We start from the raw sequence: 24,207 nt of genomic DNA, 5'->3' as shown, positions 1-24,207 counted from the left end.
AAAAAACGCCAAATATCAGCCGATATATCGGCCGGCCGATATATCGGTCGACCTCTAGTATACACCACTCCTCCACCACCGCCTGCAAAGCGATTCGGCAGCGGTGCTTTGCGGCGCTTTTAACCCTTTATTTAAAAGTGCCCCGCTATCGGCCGAAAAGCACTGCTAAAATTAGCGGCGCTTTACCGCTAACGCCCCCCCCCCCCCGCCCCAGTGTGAATTTAACCTAAACGTTCATTTTAGGGGGCACAAAAAATGCATTACCCATTTTTTTGGGAAAATATAAAAGCCCGGGTTACACAGAGTAAATAGATACCCAACATTTCAAACCTTGTATGCGCCAGTGAAATGGCGACAAACACCAGTACCCTATATTTTCCATGGGCGACGCTTAAAAAGCCCCCAATAGGTCTTCAGTTTAGCGTTACGAATAAGGTCTGGTGCTAGAATTATTGCTCTTATTCTGGCGATATGCAACACGTGTATCGCAACTGACGTTTTCAGGAGTAGGCCTTTTTTCAGAGCTTTGAACAATACGTCAGAAAAACTGAAAGAAAAAAAAGTCAGGGGGTGTTCCAGACAAAAGGTACTTTTTTTTGTACCGTTTAGTTACCATTTTTAAAGAGTTCCCTAAACATAGCAAGTCTTCACTTTCAGTTCAGTTTCACTTTAAGATCAGTTTTAAATCAATTTGCTCCTTGCTTTTTTCCCCTCCAAAAGTCACTGTGAATACATGGCAGACACAAGGAGATTGGATAACAAGCACATCCTTAGGGCTGCAACTAACGATTATTTTCATAATCGATTAGTTGGACGATTATTGTTTCGATTAATCGATTATTCGGTTAATAACCTTAAAAAAAAGTGTGGTGTATAATTTAATGTGTAAGTTTTTTAAAAAAAAGGTAATTTTATTCTTAAATATCTCTATGCAGTGGTAAATATAAATAACCAACTATATGGTTAGGGAGCAAAATATCAAATCCACTCTGAGCATAACAGACAGAGGAGATATACTGTATATACTATTAGAGGAGATATACTGTATATACTATTAAAGGGTGACTCTGGTAAATATCATCACTTAGTGATCAAATGTTTTTATTAAAAACAAAAACAATGTCTTCCTTCAAAAAAAATGTCATTTTAAGAATGTTCGTTCTTTCATTCAGTGAATGTACAAAGATTTTTCGTCTGAATATTCTCATCTGAAAATTGATCCGTGTGGCCAGCATAAGGCTCAGTACACACCTGTGCAGATTCTGCAGTGCTTTTTGCTGTGCGTTTTGATTTTTGTGCACGTGATTTTGCTGTGATTTGCGTTTTTGTATTTTTTTGGCCAATTTGTTGTTGGGCAGATTAAAAAAACACAAATTGCTGCAAAAACTACATGCTTTTCTGCAGCTTTTCTATTGAAGTATATTGAACCAAAAAAGCACAGTTTGGCGTGAACATGTCCCATAGGAAACCATGTGAATTAACTGTAGTGCGTTCTGCAAAAAGCACCAAAAAACACATAGATGTGAACCAGGTCTAAGACGTTTAGTAACATAATGGGGTGAAAAAAACTAAAAGTACCAAAAAAAGCAGATAATCACTACTGTAAGGGGTTATTTTTTTTTTTTGTGTAGAACTGTGAAAGTAATATTTACAGTAACAATTATTTGCTCTTGTTGTACTATAAGGGGCTCATTTTAGGGTTTTTTTTTTTTTTTTTTTTTCTTTTACCCCATTATGTTACTGGCCGATTAATCGATTATGAAAATAGTAATCGATTAATTTCATAATCGATTAGTTGCCGATTAATCGATTAGTTGTTTCAGCCCTACACATCCTAAATGCATCCCCTGTGTATACCAGCCTTTTATGTGTCTGTCTGCATTCACACTGGGGATAATGTATGAAACTGTGCTAGAAGGAATATTCCTTGGTGCCTACAGCAAGCAGTCAGAATCTTTATACTCAAACCTGGACTGCAGAAATAACAGTTGGGTGCCAAATGGACACCAGGGGGTTTATTTACTAAAGCTGGAGAGTGCAAAATCAGTCTCACTTCTGCAGAGAAATCCAACAGCTTCTAACCTCAGCTTGTTCAATTAAGCTTTGGCAATAAAACCTGGAAGCTCATTGGTTTCTATGCAGAAGTGAGACTGATTTTGCACTCTCCAGCTTTAGTAAATAAACCCCCAGGTCTTTTATAGCAGATGTATTGTCCCTTGATAAGGATCTTTAAAAGATGATACTGACAGATATCTGATTCTGCTTTTAGGATTACAAATATATGTTGGGAGCATGCATGTAATAGTCAACAAGGAGTTGAGGAGGCCAATCAAAAGGAAGCAGAAGTGGAGGTGTGTAACCTTTGCAACCAAAATCAGGAAACAAAATACATGTAATCAAAATTGTAGCTGTACCTTGAAAGCCCTGATAGATACCTCTGAAACGTTACAACAAAAAAATTCACAGCTTTAGACAATGTGGGTTTCTTATATTGCAATTTACAGAAGATGTATGATATAGTGCAGGCAAAGCTAAAAAAGAAATAAATAACGTACTTTCAGCAAACTTGAGGGAGCGGAAGACGCGTTTCTGAGGCGTGACACGCTTGATGTTGGGATGGTCTTCTAATGTCAGCACTCCATCCCTGTGACCTGTACGGATCTCAATCAATTCAAAGTCACTTGGATAATCACTGGCTGGGTTGTTTCGTGGTACAATCCTCCAGTCCTCTATACCTCTGCTCCTCAACGCACTGGTGATGAACTTGCTTCGCGCATTCGCCGTGAAATAACCATTGAAAGCTACAATATATTCTAGAGAAAGGAGAAAAAAAAAGGGTTGTCACAGATATAGCCAGCACACTTTTGGATGCAAAGAATTACAAAGCTAGGTCAATCCTACCACAGAGTTTACTTTTTCAGCCCCCATTTTGGCTTGCTAAACTCCTGTGCTTGAAATTACTGTAAGGAATAACCAGAGTCTCCACCTGCAGCCCATCCTAGGGGATTCAGAAATCATTCACGTTGCCAGATAAAACTGGAAAGCTAAAGAAGTGTGCACTGTGCCACCCTTGGGCAGGACACACATTGTAAAATTACCTGACAGCCTTTGTGGTACATTAGGAAAATTTATGTAGGGAAGGAGCTAGCCAATTTTGCAATTTCTTTTCTTTTTTTTACTTGGCAAAATCTTTTATTGAACAAAAAGAAAGAAGTACATACAATAGGTCATCATGACAATCATCAAGCTTAATAGATGGAATTACCTATAATAGATAGACAGCGACATCCCTTATAAGTATACATATTGATACAAGATAGTAATGCTGGTACCATATACAACAGGTCATATCTATACAATATTCAAATTGTGGCGTGCTCAGCTTCACCCCCATCCAGTATTCCCACTCTACGGGGAGACTGAAAAGGGGAAATAGAAAATAAAAGTCATAAATGAAATATACTAAATTAAATAAATGGGGGGTGGCCCAAAGAGCACAATATGCCTATGCTTTGTCAACACATGTTTCGGTTACTTTGAGCAATCTGTCCCAGATCTTATCGTACTTAGAGGAACATGCCTTATGAGAATACATTAATTTCTTGTATGGCAGAGTATTGTTGACTTCTATCATCCATTGTAGAAATTCTGGTGGATTAGGACTCATCCAGGCTGCAATTTCTTTTCTTAAGAAGATGCAGTGAACCTGCCAGGACAGGAATATGCAAATTGTTTGCAAAGTTCTATTTGTAGATGAGTATTTGTACACTCCAAGGCTGTCATCCTTATGATGACTTAACTAAGTAGTGAGTCACTGACTGAGAACAAGCATGCCAGCCAGGTGAGTGTTATTAATATAATGTGAGTGTGTATATGTATATATATATATATATATATATATATATATATATATATATATATATATATATATATATATATATATATATATAGGTAGGATTGACCTAGCTTTGTAATTCACACATACACACACACACACACATATATACCTTTTTGCGGTCAATGGCTAACCAAGTATGAAGAAAAGGTAAGGACAAGCAAGCCTGCACCTTCAGATACAACTCTGCATAAAGCTGCCATATTTCTATTTTTACATGGTGCCTTTTTATGTGTTCTGAACAAATGTATTTCTAAACTGTATAATCAAACTGAAGCCAGTCAAATTCCATTCTGGAAACCAAATCACAATATCACTGTAAAAGAAAACTTGCATCCACAGAATTAGGCCCCTCCTACATGCGACAAGCTCAGTAGGGTCTGCCTGCTTAGCGGGGAAATCGGTCCGCTGATCCACACTGAGCAGGCAGATGGCTGGTCTGTGTCCGATCCGCTTATGCAGAACAGACACAGAGTACTCTCCTATATGAGTGGTCGGATGTAAACGTACCACCTGTCTGTTTACACCTGACTGCCATCTGATCCAATCTGCCAGGTGGATGGGGAACAGAACCCCATATGCGGATAGGATTGGACGATGGCGGGTGTCAACGGGCACATGTCCGTTGACACTGCAGCACCATAGAGGAGAATGGAGGGTCAGATTGGGACCCAATCAGTCCGCTTGTGTGAAAGGAGCCTTACTTAGATTGCCCTTGAAATCTTAAAAATGCTAGACGCTGACTGTCTCTGGATTCAATACTTTGTGTCACTCACCTAAAACAATCAATGCAGCCAGTGAAAAAGCCTGATCTCCATACTTGTTCTTGGTCATGGATGCAAATTATTGAATTCAAATGGCAGCAAAGTTACCAGTATAAGAAGACCAGCAGTGGCAGGATCCATATTTCCCCTAGTACAGGTTTGCTTTCAAGCAGAACTAAACCTTCTTATCGCTTTCAGCCACGGAAGCTGCCATCTTAGCCTCTGTTTGATCTGAAGTTGTCAGGATGCTGCACATGTGATCAGGTATGACACCAGTCATTGGATAGTTTGGTTGAGAGCACAACCATTGTGACAGTTACATTCCCGGCTCGTGCTGGGAATGTAACGATTTTCTGAAACTGTTAAATTGATGGGTTTAGTTCCGCTTTGGAAGTGGAAGTAGACCCTCCTATAGTTTTTAGTCAAGGAAACTGCCATCTTCACCTCTGTTGAATCTTCAACTGCCATGGTGCTGCACATGTGATCAGTTATGACACCAGTTTGGTTGAGGACACAACCAATGTGACAGTTACATTCCTGGCTTGTGCTGGAAATGGAACTTTTTTGGAAACTGTTAAATCAATAGGCTTACTTCCGCTTTAAGTGGACACATTATAACCTTTACAGGTGTGCATGAACACATTTCTGACATGTCATAATATACAGCAACTGTAGCTTTTGACATTAAAAAGCAGACTTTCAGTCCTCCTACAAGGATCATTCCACTGTATTTGGACACTTCTATTTATGTAATTCAAGTAGTATACCTAGATATGTACTGCAAGGAGCTTAAATGAGTAAGGCTGGGTTCACACTGGTACAACACAACAGTCATACGACTGTGGTTCCGACTTTGCCTTGTGACTTGAAGTCCCACTTCAATGAAGGGGATCCGATTTTGATTTCAACAATACCAGGCCCTTTGAGTCTGGTATGAATCTTTAGGGGACACTCCATGGCAAAAAGCAGTGTGGGGTCCCCCTAAAATCCATACCAGCCCCTTTACCAAGCATGCAGCCCGGCAGGTCAGGAAAGGGGGTGGGGACGAGCGAGTGCCCCCTCCTGAACCATAACCAGGCTATATGTCCTCAACATGGGGGGGGGGGTGGGTGTTTTGAGCCCCAAAGCACCTTGTCCCCATGTTGATGTGGACATGGGCCTCTCCCTGATAACCCTGGCCCCCAAGACAGCTCTCATAGGGAACCATTGATTTATATACGTCATGCGCCTTGAGCTCCTAATGTCGGAGCATTTGTTATACCAGTGTGAACCCAGCCTAAAGTTATTTTCCTGTGGTATTTATGCAACAAATAGGACCACTTTCAAAATCTGCAGTTCAGATGTTTCCAAATGATCTTTAAATACAGGTTCATAAAACTCACCATGTTTAACAACTGTTGAGGAGAACTCCACACTAAGGGTAAGATGGGAGCAGTCATGACAGGACTCAGGCTCATGGGAGGAGTTTCCCGGCTGGGAGCCTTGGTGCTTCTTCAGACACAGTAAGATCACTACCAGCTGCAGCCAAAAACTTGCAAACCTCATGTTCATAGAATATGGTTTGAAATTAATATGACGAAGTCACAGCACCTAGAGATGTGTCTTTGCTCAACAATGTCCAGCCGGGCAACCAAAATTAGATCTAGAGGCTCAATAAAGTTCGCATGATAGAGGCCATTAGCCTGGGTGTGCGGCTCTCATTTCTTTCTGCGTTTCTTCTCCATGGCGGCGAAGATCCCTCGTTCACTCAGAGTGGGACAAGCAAAATCCAAGATCCATAACGGAGATTTAAACAAGCAAAAGAAGTGCGCTGAATGTATTGATAAAATGGTCTATAATAAAAGAAAAAAAGTTATATTAGTATGAGGTATATATACAACTGATCACTAAATGAAAAACAAATGATTACGTCAAAAGGTACAGAGAATAGTAAAAATAAAGTTAGGGACCTTAGATTGTAAGCGCCATGAGGGGCAGGGACTGCTCAGAATGTATAATATATATGTGAAACGCTGGATAAATTGACGGCACTATATAAAAGTGCCTGTAATAAATAAATGGTGATGCATCGAAATTTCAGACGCCAAATATTATTGTCTGAAAATAGGGTTTTTTTCAGTGATGTGCCGAAAGAAAAAAAAAGTGCCGATAATGGCTGCCGATTTTACCTTGCTTATGGTGTTTTTCATAGGTCATGCGACTCAAAAAATGCATCAAAAACGCAACACGGGTGCATTTTTGATGCGTTCTTAATTAATTTTAATGGGGAGGTACGTCTTTGGTGCGGTTTGTGAAATATGCATCAAAAATGCAGCTAGCAGAATTGGATTGGAAATGGATAAAACTTTAGCTAAAAAAAATATAATATAATACATTTATAAAAAAACGAAGTTACTTACTGGTAACGTTCTTTCCCGGAGTCTTTCAGGACAGCCACCTGAGAGCTTGGCTCCTCCCTTCTGTTTGGAAACACCTGCGCCAGCTTGTATAAATTTCCTCCTCCCCTGCTGGCTCCTCAGTTCTTTAAAGAGCACCTCCAGTCCGCTGGGGAGACACAAGAATATATGATAAACACAATTCATTATATCACATTTCCTGTAAGGAAATCTCTATGTCTTGATACACAATTGGGTGGGTACCCGGCTGTCCTGAAAGACTCCGGGAAAGAACGTTACCAGTAAGTAACTTCGTTTTTCCCCTAATCGTCTTTCAGGACAGCCACCTGAGAGGATAAACGAGCACTTACCCCTAGGGCGGGACCACGGCTTGTAAGACCTTGCGTCCAAAGGTCTGATCTTTAGCCGCCCAAAGATCCACTCTATAGTGTCTTACAAAGGTGGCAAAGCTGGACCAAGTTGCCGCTTTACAAATCTGTTCCGGCGTGGCTCCAGCTCTCTCTGCTTGCGACGCAGCCATTGCCCTGGTGGAGTGTGCCCTGATACCCTCTGGGACCTGCATACCTCCTAACCTATAGGCCTGTTCAATGGCTTCTTTTAGCCATCTGGCTATGGTACGTCTTGTGGCCTTTTGCCCTTTCCTTGCTCCAGAAATCAAAATAAATAAGGAGTCCGTCTTCCTAATATCTTTGGTTGCTTCTAAGTAATGCAAAACACATCTCCTTACATCTAAACTATGGAACTTTACTTCTTGTTCCTTAGAAGGATTTGGGCAAAATGATGGCAACACAATCTCCTGGCCTCTGTGGAATTTCGAGGCCACTTTAGGGAGAAATGCCGGATCCATTCTAAAAATTATGTGATCCGGAAAAATCTGAAAAAAGGGAGGCCTGATTGATAGGGCCTCCATCTCACAAACCCTTTTAGCCGTAGTAATTGCCACCAAAAAAACTGCTTTAAACGTCAGCATCTTCAGGCTGCAATCATCCAGTGGCTCAAAGGGGTGAGCTGTCATAGTTTGCAGCACTAATGACAGATCCCACTTTGGAAAAACTGTACCCTGTATCGGTCTTTGTCTGCTCAGTGATCTAAAGAGTCTGATTACCCACGGATCAGATGCTAATCTCTTCTCCAGGTAAACAGAAAGTGCTGACACTTGACTTTTAAGCGTGCTAAGACTTAGTCCCTTGTCTATCCCGTCCTGTAGGAACTCCAGGACTGCCACTGAGCCTCGTGTATTGAATTTTTTGTCTATACACCATCTGTTGAAACACCTCCATACTTTTTGGTAGATGTTCCTTGTCTCCATCTTCCTGCTTTTCAGCATTGTGTCTATTAGACGGCCTGAGAACCCTTTCGCTTCTAGCAACTGCTCCTCAGACACCATGCAGCCAAGTTCCATCTTTCCACTTGGGGGCAGTGTACTGGGCCCTGGGAGAGTAGATCTTCCTGGATCGGTAAAAACCAGGGGGGTTCTACCGCGAGTTCTCTGAGCATAGAGAACCACGGTCTCTTGGGCCAATAGGGCGCTATGAGAATTAGCGTTGTATTCTCCGTACGTAGTTTTCTTATTACCGCTGGTAGGAGAATAGGTGGGGGAAAGGCATAGCATTTTCTGAATGCCCATGCTTGTGCCAGCGCATCTACCCCGAGCGCTCCGTCCTCTCTTTCCAGGGAGAAGAATGCTCTGACTTTCCTGTTTTCCTTTGAGGCAAACAAGTCCACCTGAGGTGTTCCCCACTTGTGAGCTATCTGCTCGAATACCTCCTGGCTTAGCGCCCAATCGCCTTCTCTCACCTTTTTCCTGCTGAGGAAATCTGCCACTTTGTTTAAATCCCCTTTCAAGTGGATTGCTGACAAAGAGAGTAGGTTTCTTTCTCCCCACTTCAAGATTTCCTCTGCTAATGTCCACAGGGCTCCGCTCCTTGTTCCTCCCTGTTTGTTTATATAGGCGATCACTGACACATTGTCGGACCTGACCTGTAAATGTTGACCCTTGAACTCTGACTGGAAGGCTTGAAGTGCATACCATACTGCTCTTAATTCCTTCCAGTTGGATGATCTCCTCCTCTCTTCTTTTCCCCAAGTCCCTTGCGCTATCTGAGCGCTTAAATGCGCTCCCCACCCTACGCCACTTGCGTCTGTGGTTAGGATTCGGGAAATGGGTAGATTCCACAGCCGTCCCTTGTTTATGTTCTCTATTGTCCTCCACCACCATAAGGTTCCTTTCACCCTTGCTGATAAAAGAACCCTGGTGTCTAAGGACTCCTGCTTGTGATCCCACATTTTTAACAGGAACACCTGCAGTGGCCGAAAATGCAGGCCTGCCCATTGGACCGCTGGAATCGCAGATGTCAACAGTCCCAGTGTTGACATTATCTGCCTTATGGCACACGGTATATTGGCTTGTAAGAAGCTTACTTCCTTCTGAATTTTCCCTATCTTTTCTTTGGGCAGAAACAGTCTTTGTTGCGCTGAATCTATGACATACCCCAAGTATACTATTTGCTGACTGGGTTGTAAATTGGATTTTTCCAAATTTACCAGCCAACCCAGACTTTCTAAGTACGTCTGTGTGTGGCTGAGGTTTTCTAGTAACTTCCGGGGCGACTCTGCAAATAGGAGAAGGTCGTCCAAATAAGCTATGACAGATATGCCTTTGACCCGTAATGGTGCCAGAGCTTCGGCCAGAATCTTGGTAAAAATTCTGGGCGATGAGGAGAGGCCGAAGGGTAGAGCCTGAAATTGAAGATGCCTGATTCCTCTTCCCGTCTCTATCGCAAACCTTAGAAATTTTTGACACTCCCGCTGTATCGGGATGTGCAGGTATGCGTCCTTTAGGTCTAGGGAGACCATATAACAGTTTGGGGGCAGAAGGGCCCTTACTGAATATATGGACTCCATTCTGAACCTTTTGTAGGTTATGGATAAATTTAGAGGCTTGAGGTTGAGGATGGGTCTGGTCTTTCCTGAAGTTTTCTGAACTCCGAATATGTGGGAGTAGAAACCCTGCCCTCTCTCTCCCCTTGGTACCTTGATTATCACCTTTTGTTGCTGGAGCTCCTCTAAGGATCTCATTAACCCTCTGGCCTTCTCCTTGTTTTTTGGAGGTTTGGTGATGTATAATCTGTTTGGGGGTGCTTTTGAGAACTCCAAACGATATCCCTCCTTTATTGTTCTCAAAATGAATTTGTTGGAAGATATCTCTTCCCATTGCGGAAGGAAGGCCCCCAGTCTTCCCCCTACTGCGACTATTGTGTCATTTCTTTTGGGTTTGCTCAGGAGGACGAAAAATCGCCCCCCCTTTGCCTTTCCCTCTCTGAACCCAAGGTTTCCTCTGGGTTTCCATTTTGGGAGCTGCAAATCGGGGTCTTATTCTCTGTTGGTATACCTAGTGTGGTATAGATGGCCCCTAATAGATGATCTACCTCATCTAAAGAGAGTTTATATCGGGATGGCTTCCTGGAATCCCCATCCAGGGCTTCCCCCTCAGACTCTTGGGAGCCAGATGTTGCACTGTCCGGCTCCTCCTCCACCTCCTCCCTAGGGGCTACTGAAGAGCCTGCACTCGTGGAGGGTATTGCCTGTGTTTTTGGTAATGGTGTTGTCAGAGGAGCAGTCAAAAGCTGTGGCATTTGGAAACCCTCAAAGAAGGTTTTGAAGGATTCGAAGGTATTAGACAATTCCTTAACTGACGCCGCTAGCTCACCCTGCTCTGAAGAGTGTTCTTGTACTAGTTTACTAATACACTCTTTGCATAATGCCTTTTCCCAGGTATCTTTAAGGGTAACTTTACAGGAAGGACACCTCTTTTTTGAAACATGAGAGACCCTGGTTTTTTCTGTTTTCTGAAAAGACATAAGACAAAAAAACCCCATACCATTAATACACAGTACCCTTCCCCCGCACATTTGCAGGAGTGCAACACTTCATTCGGGCTTGCCTCACCAGGGGCCCTATGAAACCACCCTCTGACACATGAGGGTCCTTTAACCTACTCCCCCCTTTCCCTTAGCCCTAAATTGATGGGGGGGGGCGGGGGGGGGGGGGGGTGGTGGTACAGGCCAGGGGAGCTCCACCCTAGGTTCCCCTTACCTTCACATGGCTGGAGCTGGTCTCTGCTGGAGCAGTGCGGTCTAGGTCCTCTGCATCCGCCATCCTCGTGTCACATCCGGAGCCTGTGCTGTCTCTACAGCTTGTTGGCTCCTCTCCAGCCCATGCCTGGCTCCTTTTCAGCGTTCTTGGCCCGGAACCGGAAGCCGCGAACCCGGAAGTGCCCGCCCCCTTTCGGCCGGATATGACGTCACCCGCCACAGGCCGTGCAATCCCAATACCCGGCATGTTTGTTTTTTCACATGCTGCTGGGGGTATGAGACTGCAGGAGCTGCGCTCCGCTTCACTGCACTCAGCGTTTGAAAAGGCCGCCCCCCCGACCTCGACCTGCACTCAGGGATGCGGGGGTGGCAATCAGAAAAACGACTTTCCTGACCAGGTTAGTGTAACTGCTGCTCACAGGGCTTTGCCTCACCAGGCTGCTCTGTACACCAACCTCTCTGGTCTGTCCTAGGAGTCCCCACTCCTCTTTCAGGACATGTTTGCCTGAGCCTCCTCTGGCTCTCCTGGCTGGTTCCTATGGTGTCTCCCCACTGGAGGAAACACAAATAACTGAGGAGCCAGCAGGGGAGGAGGAAATTTATACAAGCTGGCGCAGGTGTTTCCAAACAGAAGGGAGGAGCCAAGCTCTCAGGTGGCTGTCCTGAAAGACGATTAGGGGAAAGATATGAAAGAGCTATAGCCAGGTTTGCTACAAGCACATTGAACTGCAAGTTTGTATATATGCAGTATAGCTCTGCTTCAAAAGAACCCATTAAATGTAATCTTATTTCACTAAAATTACCACACAGTGCAACAAAAGCAGTACACTGACCTGTACAGCCCAAAGGAGGTTGTGTTACTTCCCACAAATAAACAAGACATATCAATCCATGTGCTCTGATCCTTGGTCATTAATACAAGGTTCAGAATTGGCAATTAAATGGCCATAAAACTACTGATAAATTTATGGATTAATCACTCATAAAAAAAAGTAATGTATGAGTCATAAGGACACATGTTCATCCTTAAAAGGAGTTGTAAAGTCAGAAGGCTTTTTATCTTCATGCATTCTATGCATGAAGATAAAAAGCCTTCTGTGTGTAGCAGCCTCCCCAGCACCCCCTAATATTTACCTCAGCCCAATCTCTCTCCACCGATGTCCATGAGTCCCTCGACCATCCAGGACTCTACCCCCCCCCCCCCCCCCGATTGGCCGAGACACAGCAGCGACGCCATTTGCTCCCGATGCTGTCAAGCAAAGTCAGCCAGCCAATCAGGAGAGCCAGGTGGCAGGGCCGGACCGCAGCTCCATGTCTAAATTGACACAGGGAGCTGTGACTCAGTTTGGGTGCCCCCATAGCAAGCTGCTTGCTGTGAAGGCACTCAACAGGAGGGAGGGGCCAGGAACACAGAAGAAGGACCTAAGAGGAGGATCCGGACAGCTCAGTGCAAATTTTCCAGCATGCACTTCCAACAGAAGCCGGCCGGGGTATTTGAGGTGGTTTTACTTGTTAATATATCTTGCATGCTCCCAAATATGCATGTAGACACCCACTTGTGCCATTAAAAATATTGTTCAGAGGACAAAGAGAAAATGATGAATTACTCCATTAAAGACAGAGGCATCAATAAAAACCTGGCAGAGGTACAAACCCACAGCTCCATCTAAACCTAACAGAAAAGATTTGTCTGGAGTTAGACTTCATAGAAACCACGTTCACGATCCCAGGCATGTTAGGATTAAGCCAGAGTTTGACAAATTTGCTTTGAATCTAGGAGCCAGCTAAAAAGTTAGGAGCTTTGGTTTTTAAATAAGAAAGCTATATTTTTCATTGACAAAAACCCTTCTCTTAAGTAGCCCTGATGTGGATCTCTACATACACAAGTTTACACACAGAATACACGGAGGTGCCGGTATGTGAAGAAGAAAATAAAAAAACGATAGCTCTGCTGCATGTAAGCAGCAGAGCTAAATTTTTATTTTTTTTTTCTTAAAGCGGGGGTTCACCCACACCGCCAAAAAAAAAAAAAAATATTAAAAGCCAGCAGCTACAAATACTGCAGCTGCTGACTTTTAATACATGCCCACTCACCTGTCCCAGGGTCCAGCGATGTCGGCAGGGGACGCCGAGAACCCGCTCGGTTCTCGGCAGCTGCCGCCGCCATCCTAGGTGAGGGAATCAGGAAGTGAAGCGTTGCGGCTTCACTTCCCGGTTCCCTACTGCGCATGCGCGAGTCGCGCCGCGCGTCCCTAGTGGTCCCCGCTCTCTCCTGGGAGCTGTGTGTTCCCAGCAGACAGCGCGGTCGGGACGGGAGAGACAGGTATCTGCACCCCCCTCCCCCCTGAAAGGTGCCAAATGTGACACCGGAGGGGGGGAGGGTTCCGAAAAGCGGAAGTTCCATTTTTGTGTGGAACTCAGCTTTAAGTTAACCACTTGCCTACTGGTTACTTTCACACCCGTCCTGCCCAGGCCAATTTTCAGCACCGTCACATTTTGAATGACAATTGCCTGGCCATACAACACTGTACCCATATGAAATTGTTATTTTTTGAGACAGATAGAGCTTTGCTTCGGTGGTATTTAATCACCACTGGGGTTCTTATATTTGCTAATTTTTGAAAAAAAAAATTACAAAACATTTTTCTTCATTTCTGTTAGAAAATTTTACAAATAAGTAATTTTTCTTCACTGATGAGGCTGCACTGATTATCAGTGTAAATGTGCCTGTCAGAATTGCTAGTTACCGGCTCTCCTTTCTTCACGCTGTCACAGGGCATAAGTACTGCTGATAACCGTCGAGTCTGTTTACAATGTGATCAGCTGTGATTGCCCTTTACTTCAATCTCTGATCAGCTGTGTTCGAAGGATACAGTGATCACAGAGCACGCTCAATGCGAGCCCCGGGGGCGGGGTTCTAGGACGACGTCAATAGATACCCTCCCAGAACTAGCCGATCACTCGGTCGGCAACCAGCTGCCCAGCACTGCATGTCCGCGGCATCGGGACAATAAGAATTCCTCATGCCTCGGAATGGGCTGACAGAAGCCCAGGCTCCAGGACACAATTTCTAGTTGCCATGGCGACCTGGGATTTGCCAAGCCTTGAAATAAGCTGTCACGTAACCCTACACACACCAGAATAGCTGTGGCTTCCTTTATTTTTAATATAGTTAAGATCAAGCCTGACACCACCTCCCGGGCCCTGAAGACACCCATATTCTTAGACATGACTGAGGAAGCCTCATGTGATTGCTATGTCAATCCTTTCAGATCCTGCAAGGCTTCCCTGACAGCTGCCTGTGGTATGGATGTCATTACAGTCAGGGAGGGGAGGCAGCAGCCTCGGGTTTTGATGTGTGCGGGAAGCGGACAGTTTTTCTGCTGCAGGAAGTTCACACATTTTCCTTCTGTTTTGCCAAGTTTTGGGTGAAGTTCAGCTTTGGGTTGTAAACCCTTGAGGTTTTTCACCTTAATGCTTATGCATTAAAGTGGTTGTAAACCCTTTACAACCACTTTTTACTACACGCAAGCCTATAATAAGGCTTACCTGTAGCTATCGTGGATATCACCTAAACCTGCACGGTTTAGGATAGGGGTAGGCAACCTCGGCCCTCCAGCTGTTTTGAAAGTCCCATGAGACATTGCAAGACCTTGACAATCACAGGCATGACGCCTAGAGGCAGAGGCATGATGGGATTTGTAGTTCCAACACAGCTGGAGGGCCGAAGTTGCCTACCCCTGTATCAGCATCGGCACATGCACACTGAAGCAATGGCTTGTTCGTGTCGTTGCTTCAGCTGATGTGTCATTACCGGTGGCTCCCATGGGCATCGTGGCTCTGGCCAATCACAGTGCTGGAGCCCACGATACCCAGAAATAACTCGGGGAGACATGTCGCCTGGCAGAGCAGTGTGTCAGGACCGCTGTGGGGGCTTCGATCTAAGTTAAGTACTTCATAACGAGCTAGTATGCTATACATACTAACTCATTATGCCTTTGTCTTGCAGGTTTTTTTTTTCGGGGGGGGGGGGGGGGGGGGGGGGATTTACAACCACTTTAAAGTGGATGTAAACCCAATGTCATCCTTTCTAAACTACTGCCATAGGGGTTATCTATAAGGATATACAGGCCTCCTGCATGTATCTTTACCTGTCAAATGTCTCCCCTCTGTCTGTTATGAGACCCGAAAAACTGCAGATTCTGTGGGTGGGTCTGTTGTCTGGAGCTCGGTGGGTGGAGTCGTGATGTCAGTAAACTCCCCGCCCACCTCTACACTCCCCTTGTCAATATGCATTTTCTCCTGTGTATTTCTTACACTGAACTTCTGCTATGATCTCTAACATCCAGTGAAAAGACAGGAAAGTAACCACATGACTTCAGCATGCCAAATTATGCTGAGGTGTGGAACATCCAATCCTTGCAGAGCTACTGAAGAAAGGAGTGGGGGAGGGAATTAAAAAATAATGCCTGTGTCTTAGGCTAGTGCACGAGATATGTAAATCACCTGTCACTCACAGCAAGGGGGAGGATTTGACAAAGTTTTTCTCAGTTTGTCAAGATTTATCTCACTGAACAATAAAAGAGGATTGCTCAGAGATGGATTAACTCTTTGTGGCAAGACTGGGCTCAAATGATAGAAAATCTTATACTCTACATTATGATATAAAAAAAATAAAATTTCGGATTTACATCCACTTTAAGGTGAGAAACCTTCTGCGCTGCTGCAACAGCCCCCCCCCCCCCCCTTTTACTTATCTGAACCCGGTCTTTCCGAAGACAGGGACAAGCACACCAGCTCCAGCCAGTGTCTCGGGTCCTGGTTGGATAGATTGATAGCAGCGCAGCCATTGGCTCCTGCTGCTATCAATCAAATCCAATGACGCGCGGGGCTGAGTCCTACTGTCTGTGTCAGTAGGACTCGAGCGGAGCACTCATGAAGAGTGAGGGGCTGAGGGACCCCTGAGGAGGAGGATCGGGGCCATTCTGTGCAAAACCAACTGCATGGAAGAAAGTTTAACATGTTTGTTATTGTTTTTTTCAAAAACAAACCTTTACATATCCTTTAGTGCTAGTTCACACCAGACGCAGTTCCGTGCGCTCTTTTTCCTGCACAAAATGCATGCGCAGTGTTTTCCATGTATTCCAATGGCTCTAGTTCACACCATGCAGTCAGTTTCTGCACCGGAAACTCACTGCATGGTGTGAACTAGAGCCATTGGAATATATGGAGCACACTGCGCATGCATTTTGTGCAGAAAAAAAGTGCACGGAAGTGAACGGAACTGCATCTGCTGTGAACTGGCCCTTAAGCTGTAACAGGTAGCAGATGGAGGCATTTACAGGCGGCAGTCACAATGCTTTATGCTCGCGGCAAAAATGACTGGACATGCAGCAATTAGCAGGTGGCAAGCTTACTGAATGCAGCCAATTTGAGTGAATGGGGAAGCAAACACCCCGCAACCGCATGCAATGTACGCAGCTGTGGCATGGTGGTTGGCAAAAGTTCGGATAAAATAGGTGGTGAAGGGAGATGTCACATCACCTCTGAAAAGCAATCCAAATGCAGATCGCTCTTCGGAGGAGCAGTAAATCTAGAGCACTCTCGCCTAGCAGTAAGAAGGGTCGCTGGTTCGAATCCCAACCACGACACTACCTGCCTGGAGTTTGCATGTTCTCCCTGTGTCTGCGTGGGTTTCCTCCGGGTACTCCGGTTTCCTCCCACACTCCAAAGACATGCTGGTAGGTTAATTGGATCCTGTCTAAAATTGTCCCTAGTATGTATGAATGTGAGTTAGGGACCTTAGATTGTAAGCTCCTTGAGGGTAGGTACTGATGTGAATGTATAATGTATTTGTAAAGCGCTGCGTAAATTGACGGCGCTATATAAGTACCTGAAATAAATAAATAAAATAAAACATACATCTAAATCTACTCTTAGAGAAAGTAACTCCCCCAAAGTGGAAAGAAGCAGCAATAAATACCTGACAGGGGCTCCATCCCCTCATCACTCCACTCAAATCTGAAAAGAAAGGTTTGCCCCTTTTGTTGTACATTAGGAGGTAATTGCAGTGATTTCCGGTGGAGGGGGTCAGAGGGTTATTTGTAGGGACCAAATCACTGGAAGTGACCCCCCCCCCGGGACAGGACACGGCTCCGGGGATGAAGCCTTGACAGACGAGGACTGCAGACAGTATAATGTAAACAATGCGGGTATCAGTACATTGGAGGAGGCTGGTATTCAGGCCCGGCACCCACCGGGCTCAGCACTTACCTCCCTCCACACGGCTCCGGAACACCTACTGTCACTCACACGTCCCCGGACACCGCTCCTCACTTACACCGCCACCATGTTTTCTAATTTCCGTTCTCTCTCGGTCTCAGAGTGACTTCACCGGAAGAGGCGGGGAGAGGCTCCTCTGACCGGAAACACTGTTTATTTTTCTCTGTACAGCAATGAAAACTTTATTCACAGAAGCCAAAAATAAAACAACACTGTGTAGTGCGCAGTAGAGAAGACCCTAATAAAGATCACATAGTCCTTTTCTCCTTCCACTGTACTTATTTCTGTGCTAGGTCAAGCCAAACGTCATTTTTAAAACAAAAATCCTGTCATTTTTTTCTATAAAAACTTGACCTTCGGAAAGTTTCCCCCCTTTATAGTAGATTTGTAAAATAGCTGCACTACCTTCAAGCAAATAAATTGTCAGCAAATCTCTGGGAAGTCGCTGCTATTCAAATTGTGTGACCACAAAGTAAACACGCGCTCACCAGCCATTTTATTAGGTACATCTGTTCAATCGCTCATGGTTGCCAACATTCTGAAAAAATTAAAGTGGTGATCCGGACGAAATTATACTTTTTAAATAAAAATATCCCTATAATACACAAGCTTAATGTATTCTAGTAAAGTTAGTCTGTAATCTAAGGTCTGTTTTGTTATTTTATTGCAGTAGTTTGTTATTTTATAAACTTACAGCAGGCCGTGGCCATCTTAAGTGTGGGCATCTGAAGCCAGACTGTATTTCTTCCTGGATCTCATCCTTGCAGATCTCGCACATGCTCAGAGCAGCACAAGCAGTGTAATAGGTTTTAGGTCAGGTCTCCATAGCAACGGCAGTTTCAGAGGAAGTTGCCGCCCCTTCCCAGAAGGCATTGCAAACAGGAAATTATGCGATGGGCCACGGCCAGGGAGGAGGAAGTGAAAAATGAATACAGCAGATATACAGTAAGTGCTGAGAAAAAAAATATCCAATTTGTTTACAGTGCACAGTTTAGTGAGGGATGTGTAAAAGTGGGTGGAACTCCACTTTAATAAGGACACTTTTTTATATGTAGGGGGAGTTGTATTTTATTTAGGGGTGGGGCATGCATTTGTAGGTGTGGCTTAGTAGTGAGAAAAAAATGGGGGTGGCTTAAACTAAATATTGGGCATGGCTTAACAGGGGTGTGGTTAGAGTCTGAAATGAAAGAGGGAGAGAGAAAGGGACACTGTCAGAGAGGGTGCGGACATGGTACGTGAGAGGACGCAGACATGGTGCAGATATGGTACAGGAGAGGGTGAGAGGGCGCAGATATGGTACAGGAGAGGGTACAGGGGAGGATGAGAGGGTGCAGACATGGTACAGGAGAGGGTGCAGACATGGTACGTGAGAGGGTGCAGACATGGTACAAGAGAGGGTGCAGACATGGTACAGGAGAGGGTGCAGACATGGTACAGGAGAGGGTGCAGACATGGTACAGGAGAGGGTGCAGGCATGGTACAGGAGAGGGTGCAGGCATGGTACAGGAGAGGGTGCAGGCATGGTACAGGAGAGGGTGCAGACATGGTGGGTGAGAGGGTGCAGACATGGTACAGGAAAGGGTGAGAGGGTGCAGACATGGTACAGGAGAGGGTGAGAGGGTGCAGACATGGTACAGGAGAGGGTACAGACATGGTACAGGAGAGGGTACAGACATGGTACAGGAGAGGGTACAGACATGGTACAGGAGAGGGTGAGAGGGTGCAGACATGGTGGGTGAGAGGGTGCAGACATGGTGGGTGAGAGGGTGCAGACATGGTGGGTGAGAGGGCGCAGACATGGTACAGGAGAGGGTACAGACATGGTACAGGAGAGGGTGAGAGGGCGCAGACATGGTACAGGAGAGGGTACAGACATGGTACAGGAGAGGGTGAGAGGATGCAGACATGGTGGGTGAGAGGGTGCAGACATGGTACAGGAGAGGGTGAGAGGGTGCAGACATGGTACGTGAGAGGGTGCAGACATGGTGGGTGAGAGAGTGCAGACATGGTACAGGAGAGGGTGAGAACGTGGTAAAGGGGAGGGTGCAGACATGGTACAGGGGAGGGTGCAGACATGGTACAGGGGAGGGTGCAGACATGGTACAGGAGAGGGTGCAGACATGGTACAGGAGAGGGTGAGAGGGTGCAGACATGGTACAGGAGAGGGTGCAGAGATGGTACAGGAGAGGGTAAGAATGTGGTATAGGAGAGGGTGAGAACGTGCTACAGGAGAGGGTGAGAGGGTGCAGACATCTACAGGAGAGGGTGAGAGGGTGCAGACATCTACAGGAGAGGGTGCAGATATGGTACAGTAGAGGGTGAGAGGGTGCAGACATGGTACATGAGAGGGTGCAGACATGGTGGGTGAGAGAGTTTAGACATGGTGGGTGCGAGGGTGCAGACATGGTACAGAACTTGATGTTCACCTCCAACACAGCGCTCTGTACCTCCCCTTACCCAACACACAGAACGTCCAGCAGATCATCATCACCCCAAGCATGGCCACTCCCCTGCAACATCCTCCCTGCACCTCTGGCTGTCAGTTCACTGAGAATTGAGGGGGGGTGGCAGCTCTGTGGTGCCCACGGGATCTCCATACGGCTGGCAGGTCTCTTCCGTTTACACAGTGGAGAGGGGAGGGGCCTCCAACCCGGGCAGCTAATCGGCTTCTCTCTTCAGTGTACAAGCAGAGCAATTTGCTTGTACACTACAGCCGATTAGCTGCCGGGGTCGGAGGCCCCTCCCCTCTCCACTGTACAAACGGAAGAGACCTGCCAGCCGTATGGAGTATGGTTGGCCGGTGACGGGTTGCCGCGGCAAAGTCAATTTCCAGTGATTTTTCCCATGACACAGACAGACCAGGACAAGGGTCTGAATACTGTGAATGTCCTGGGAAAATCGGGACTGTTGGCAGCTATGATCGCTTGGTAACACAAATTGCTAATCAGCCAATCACATGGCAGCAACTCAATGCATTTAGGCATCTACAGCCTTGGCCAAAAGTTTTGAGATTGACACAACTATTCATTTTCACAAACTCTGCTGCCTCAGAGGTTTTAGGCTCCAGAAAAAATACTGGATAAAAAATGCTTCTAATAGCATTTTGTGGTAATATTTTTAGGAGAATTTATTAGCATTTAGAGAGCATTAGCATTTTTGCAGTATAAGGAAAAAAAAAGCTAAAACAACACTATTAGTAACATTTAGGAGTGTTTCTGCTGGAATGCTCCAAACTCTAAAAAAAAAAAAAAAATATATATATGTTCTGCTCCTAGAAGCTGAAGCTCAAAAAACGCTAATAACTTAGTGTAGTGTGCATGGTCACATAGGATAACACTATTTACTGTAGCTTCTAGGAGCAGAAAAATGCTAGGAGCTTAAAGTGATTGTAAATTCTTGTTTTTTTTTCCCCCATAAAAATAACAAACATGTTATATTTACCTGCTCTGTGTAGTGTATTTGCACAGAGCAGCCCGGACCCTTCTCTTCCCAGGTCCCTCTTCTGTGCTTCTGGCCCCTTCCTCCTGTTCAGTGCCCCCACAGCAAGCAGCTTTCTATGGGGGCACTCAAGCCAAGTCAAAGTTTCTGGTGTCCATTCAGACCCAGGGGAGGAAGTGGGAGCTGGGTGCCTGTAAAAACAGGGTACCCACTCCTCTCCCAAAAAAAAAATAACATGCCAAATGTGGCATGTCAGGGGGTCACCAGCACTTAAAGCGGAAGTTCCATCTTTGGGTTTAAGATAAAAAACCTTCTGCCTTTACAATCACTTTAAAAAAAACGCTAGTGTGCATGGAGCCTTAGATCTCTTTGTCTGAAGTTACTGTGGTATACTGAAGTATAATTACAAGCATTTCATAAGTGTCAAAAGGCTTTTATTGACAATTACATTACGTTTATGCAAAAACTCAATATTTGCAATGTTGACCCTTCTTTTTTAAGACCTCTGCAATTCGCCCTGGCATGCTGTCAATCAACTTCTGGCCCACATCCTGACTGATGGCAGCCCATTCTTCATAATTCTGCATAATCAATGCTTGGAGTTTGTCAGAATTTGTGGGTTTTTTGTTTATCTGCCTCTTGAGGATTGACCACAAGTTCTCAATGGGATTGAGGTCTGGGGAGTTTCCTGGCCATGGACCCAAAATGCCGATGTTTTGTTCCCCAAGCCACTTAGTTATCACTTTATGGCAAGGTGCTCCATCATGCTGGAAAAGGCATTTTTCATCACAAAACTGTTCTTGGATGGTTGGGAGAAGTTGCTCTCGGGATGTTTTTGTACCATTCTCTTTTCATGGCTGTGTTCTTGGCTGAGAAGCAACCCCACACATGAATGGTCTCAGCATGCTTTACTGTTGGCATGACACAGGGCTGATGGTAGTTCTTATCCTTTCTTCTCAAGGTTTTTTGTGGATGCCCTAAACAATCGGAAAGGGGATTCATCAGAGAAAATGACTACCCCAGTCCTCATCAGTCCAATCCCTCTACCTTTTGCAGAATATCAGTCTGTCCCTGATGTTTTTCCTGGAGAGAAGTGGCTTCTTTGCTGCCCTTCTTGACACCAGGCCATCCTCCAAAAGTCTTCACCTCACTGTGCGTGCAGATGCACCCACACCTGCCATTCCTGAGCAAGCTCTGCACTAGAGGGTGCCCCGATCTTGCACCTGAATCAACTGTAGGGGATGTACTTGGCGCTTGCTGGACTTTGTTGGGCGCCCTGAACCCTTCTTCACAACAATCGAACCTCTCTCCTTGAAGTTCTTGATGATCCGATAAATGGTTGATTTAGGTGCAATCTTTTTTTTTTTTAATTCTTTATTTCTTTTACATGAGAACAAAAAATATGTACAACAGCTTATAGTTTCATCACTTCATACATATATCATATACTCGATAAATTTCAGTGATTACAATATTTCTGCTCAAATATATCACATTTTTATTTCAGTTCTCCTATTATTTTATTCTTATTATACATACATCAAAAAACAATCCCGCCCCCCCCCCCCCAAACAAACATAACCATATCTCGCTGAGCTAAACAGCGACAAGAAAAAAAAAAAAAAAAAAAGGGAGAGACAGGGGAAGGGGGACCCATCTTGATCTCCTCGTTTACTTCCACCGGGGGCTCACTCCCCCCCCACATCTCCCAGTAGTCTCTTCTTCTCTTCCGACTGTATGACTATCTCCCATGGGTACCATATTTTGATAGTTTGTTCCTTTCTATCCAATGTCATAGGCATAAGATTTTCCATTATCTCTACTCTCCTAACTTTATTGAGCCACATGGAGATGGGGGGGTCGTGGGTCCTTCCAGCACGAGGCGATGCAGCTTTTCGCTGCATTTACCAGGTGACTTAGTACTGAGTTCTTATATTTCTTGAGTGGGATTTGTGAATACTGTAATAGGAAGAAGGCCAGGTCATCCGGGATCTGGTACTCTGTACGTTTGTTAATGATCCTCTGTATTTCCTGACAAAACTGCCTAATTATTGGACATAGGCAGAAAATATGAAGTAAAGTCCCTTGTTCTTCGCAACCTCTCCAACAACGGTCTGAAGTGGCTGGGAAGATATTATTAAGAGTTTGAGGGGTATAATACCAACGTGTTAATAGTTTATAGTTCAGCTCCTGGGTTTTCGTGCACCTCAATGATTTTATTGACAGATATATAATGTTCTGGCGTTGAGATGGTGTAAAAGTTTGGTCAAGATCTCTCTCCCATTTCCTCAGGCCTGGCATTATAAAATCTTCTGGGGGTGCCGACAACAGTGCATACATCTTAGAGATGGTACGGGAAAGGGGCCCCTTTTCCTCACAGTATACCTCAAATTTTGTATGCGGACGACGATAATCCTCTGTGGGTCCCAATGTTTCCAAAAAAGTGGCATACCCGTTGTGCCTGCCAGAAGGGAATTTCAAACTCTCCTCCCTGTTGTGCCAGCAATTCTATAGTTGGCCAATTATCAGATGTCAAAAAGTGTGAGGCTTGGAAACAGCCCTTCTCCCAAAGATTCCCAAACATTCTGGGCTCTAGGCCTGGCAGGAAGACCAGGTTTCCCAATATAGGGAACAAAGGTAAGTGTTTAGAGGAGAATCTAGGGTTCTGGCAGATCTTGCATCCTATTCGTAGTGTGGGGCCTATCGTAGGATGTGTTTTTATCGAGGTTGGCAAAGCTGTGTAAGACCACACCACTCTATTTAATGGGACCGGGCTCACTTGCTGTTCAATAGTGTTCCACAGTTTATGTTGTCCATGCCTACTCCAGTCAATTATTCTGCCGAGTTGGGCTGCTTGATAATATCTGTATAGATCTGGCGCCGCTACTCCTCCTGCTTTCTTAGGTAATGTCAGCAGTGCTCTACTAATCCTTGGACGCTTGCTGGCCCAAATAAATTTAGTAATCATGGCCCGAATTTGACTGAAGTAAGCTTTGGGGATCATTATGGGTAATGCCTGCAAAAAGGTACACAAATTTGGGCATTATACTCATCTTTATGATGTTGCATCTGCCAAACCATGAGTGTAAACCTCTGTTCCACTTATCCAGAAGTTTTCTAACTGCTCTAAGTAGCGGTGGGAAGTTCAACTCATAGGTATCTGTTAAGTTTGGTGTACCCAAGTAGTTTAATGCTGTTGTCATCCACTTGAACTTAAAGTTAGACTGTAGGGTGCTACACCCGGGATCCGGCAGTGACACCCCCATCGCCTCCGATTTGCTATAATTTATTTTTAAGTTCGAAAGAGCCCCATACTGTTTGATTTCCATCATAAGATT

The 24,207-nt window shown here is 44.9% G+C and overlaps 2 protein-coding genes across 4 annotated transcripts in view; both read right to left on the bottom strand.

Annotated features, from left to right (window-relative positions):
* Window positions 1-24,207, bottom strand: part of MBTPS1 (membrane bound transcription factor peptidase, site 1) — a 130,565-nt gene that overhangs the window by 50,322 nt on the left and 56,036 nt on the right. For 2 of the 3 annotated variants that reach the window (XM_073605446.1, XM_073605445.1), the window contains exons 3-4: window positions 6,042-6,491; window positions 2,556-2,813 (exon numbers count right to left, since the gene is read on the bottom strand). In XM_073605446.1, coding sequence (XP_073461547.1) covers window positions 2,556-2,813; window positions 6,042-6,210 — 427 coding nt within the window. In that variant the 5' untranslated portion in view covers window positions 6,211-6,491. Of the gene's footprint in view, window positions 1-2,555; window positions 2,814-6,041; window positions 6,492-17,422; window positions 17,579-24,207 lie in introns of those variants that run through there. The other variant, XM_073605444.1, reaches the window with a different exon arrangement.
* On the bottom strand, window positions 6,501-11,806 carry LOC141112532 (uncharacterized). Its single transcript, XM_073605447.1, has 2 exons — window positions 7,382-11,806; window positions 6,501-7,307 (listed from the first exon to the last, which is right to left on the bottom strand). Exon 1 carries the CDS (start codon window positions 10,267-10,269, stop codon window positions 7,408-7,410), a length of 2,862 nt encoding a protein of 953 aa, XP_073461548.1. The 5' UTR covers window positions 10,270-11,806; the 3' UTR covers window positions 6,501-7,307; window positions 7,382-7,407.

This window comes from Aquarana catesbeiana, linkage group LG11 (genome assembly GCF_042186555.1).
Source record: "Aquarana catesbeiana isolate 2022-GZ linkage group LG11, ASM4218655v1, whole genome shotgun sequence".
NCBI lineage: Eukaryota > Metazoa > Chordata > Amphibia > Anura > Ranidae > Aquarana > Aquarana catesbeiana.
This window is presented reverse-complemented; position numbering and strand designations above follow the sequence as displayed.